This window comes from Cariama cristata, unplaced genomic scaffold, assembly GCF_000690535.1.
Source record: "Cariama cristata isolate BGI_N322 unplaced genomic scaffold, ASM69053v1 scaffold34450, whole genome shotgun sequence".
Lineage (NCBI taxonomy): Eukaryota > Metazoa > Chordata > Aves > Cariamiformes > Cariamidae > Cariama > Cariama cristata.
Window position 1 is genome coordinate 1 of NW_009594685.1, and position 387 is coordinate 387.

The 387-nt window shown below is 60.2% G+C and overlaps 1 protein-coding gene across 1 annotated transcript in view; it reads right to left on the reverse strand.

The window, feature by feature from the left end:
* Positions 1 to 75: 75 nt before the first annotated feature.
* Positions 76 to 387, reverse strand: part of RBP5 (retinol binding protein 5, cellular) — a 1,535-nt gene continuing 1,223 nt past the window's right edge. The window contains exon 4 of the mRNA XM_009698868.1: positions 76 to 129. Within this exon, the coding sequence (XP_009697170.1) occupies positions 76 to 129 (54 nt within the window). The remainder of the gene's footprint in view (positions 130 to 387) is intronic.

Consider the following 387-nt stretch of genomic DNA (forward strand, 5'->3'; position numbering starts at 1 on the left):
CGGGTCTTGTTTCTTTTTCAATGCGGGGCAGTTTGCACTCGGGGGTCCCGTCCGGGCATCCATCTCGGGAAGCGCTCACTTCACTTTCTGGAACACCTGGACACACACCTCGTCTTCTGCGGTCATGCGCTGGGGAAAGGGGGACGAAAGAAGGAGTTTAGGCTGGATCCTCTAGTTCTCTCCCTCCCCAGCTGCTGCCACTGCAGCCCTGCCTGCCCTCCTGCTGATGCCTGCGAGTTTCGCAGGCCACATGCTGCTGCCCGCCCTTCCCAACCCTCCCGAAGCCCCAGCGGGTCAGGCTGCAGGGCAGGGAAGGGCCATTGCCTTTGTTGAGCTGCGTTAACTTTTAAACCTTGGAGGCGGATGTTTGTGTGAAGTGGCGGGTGG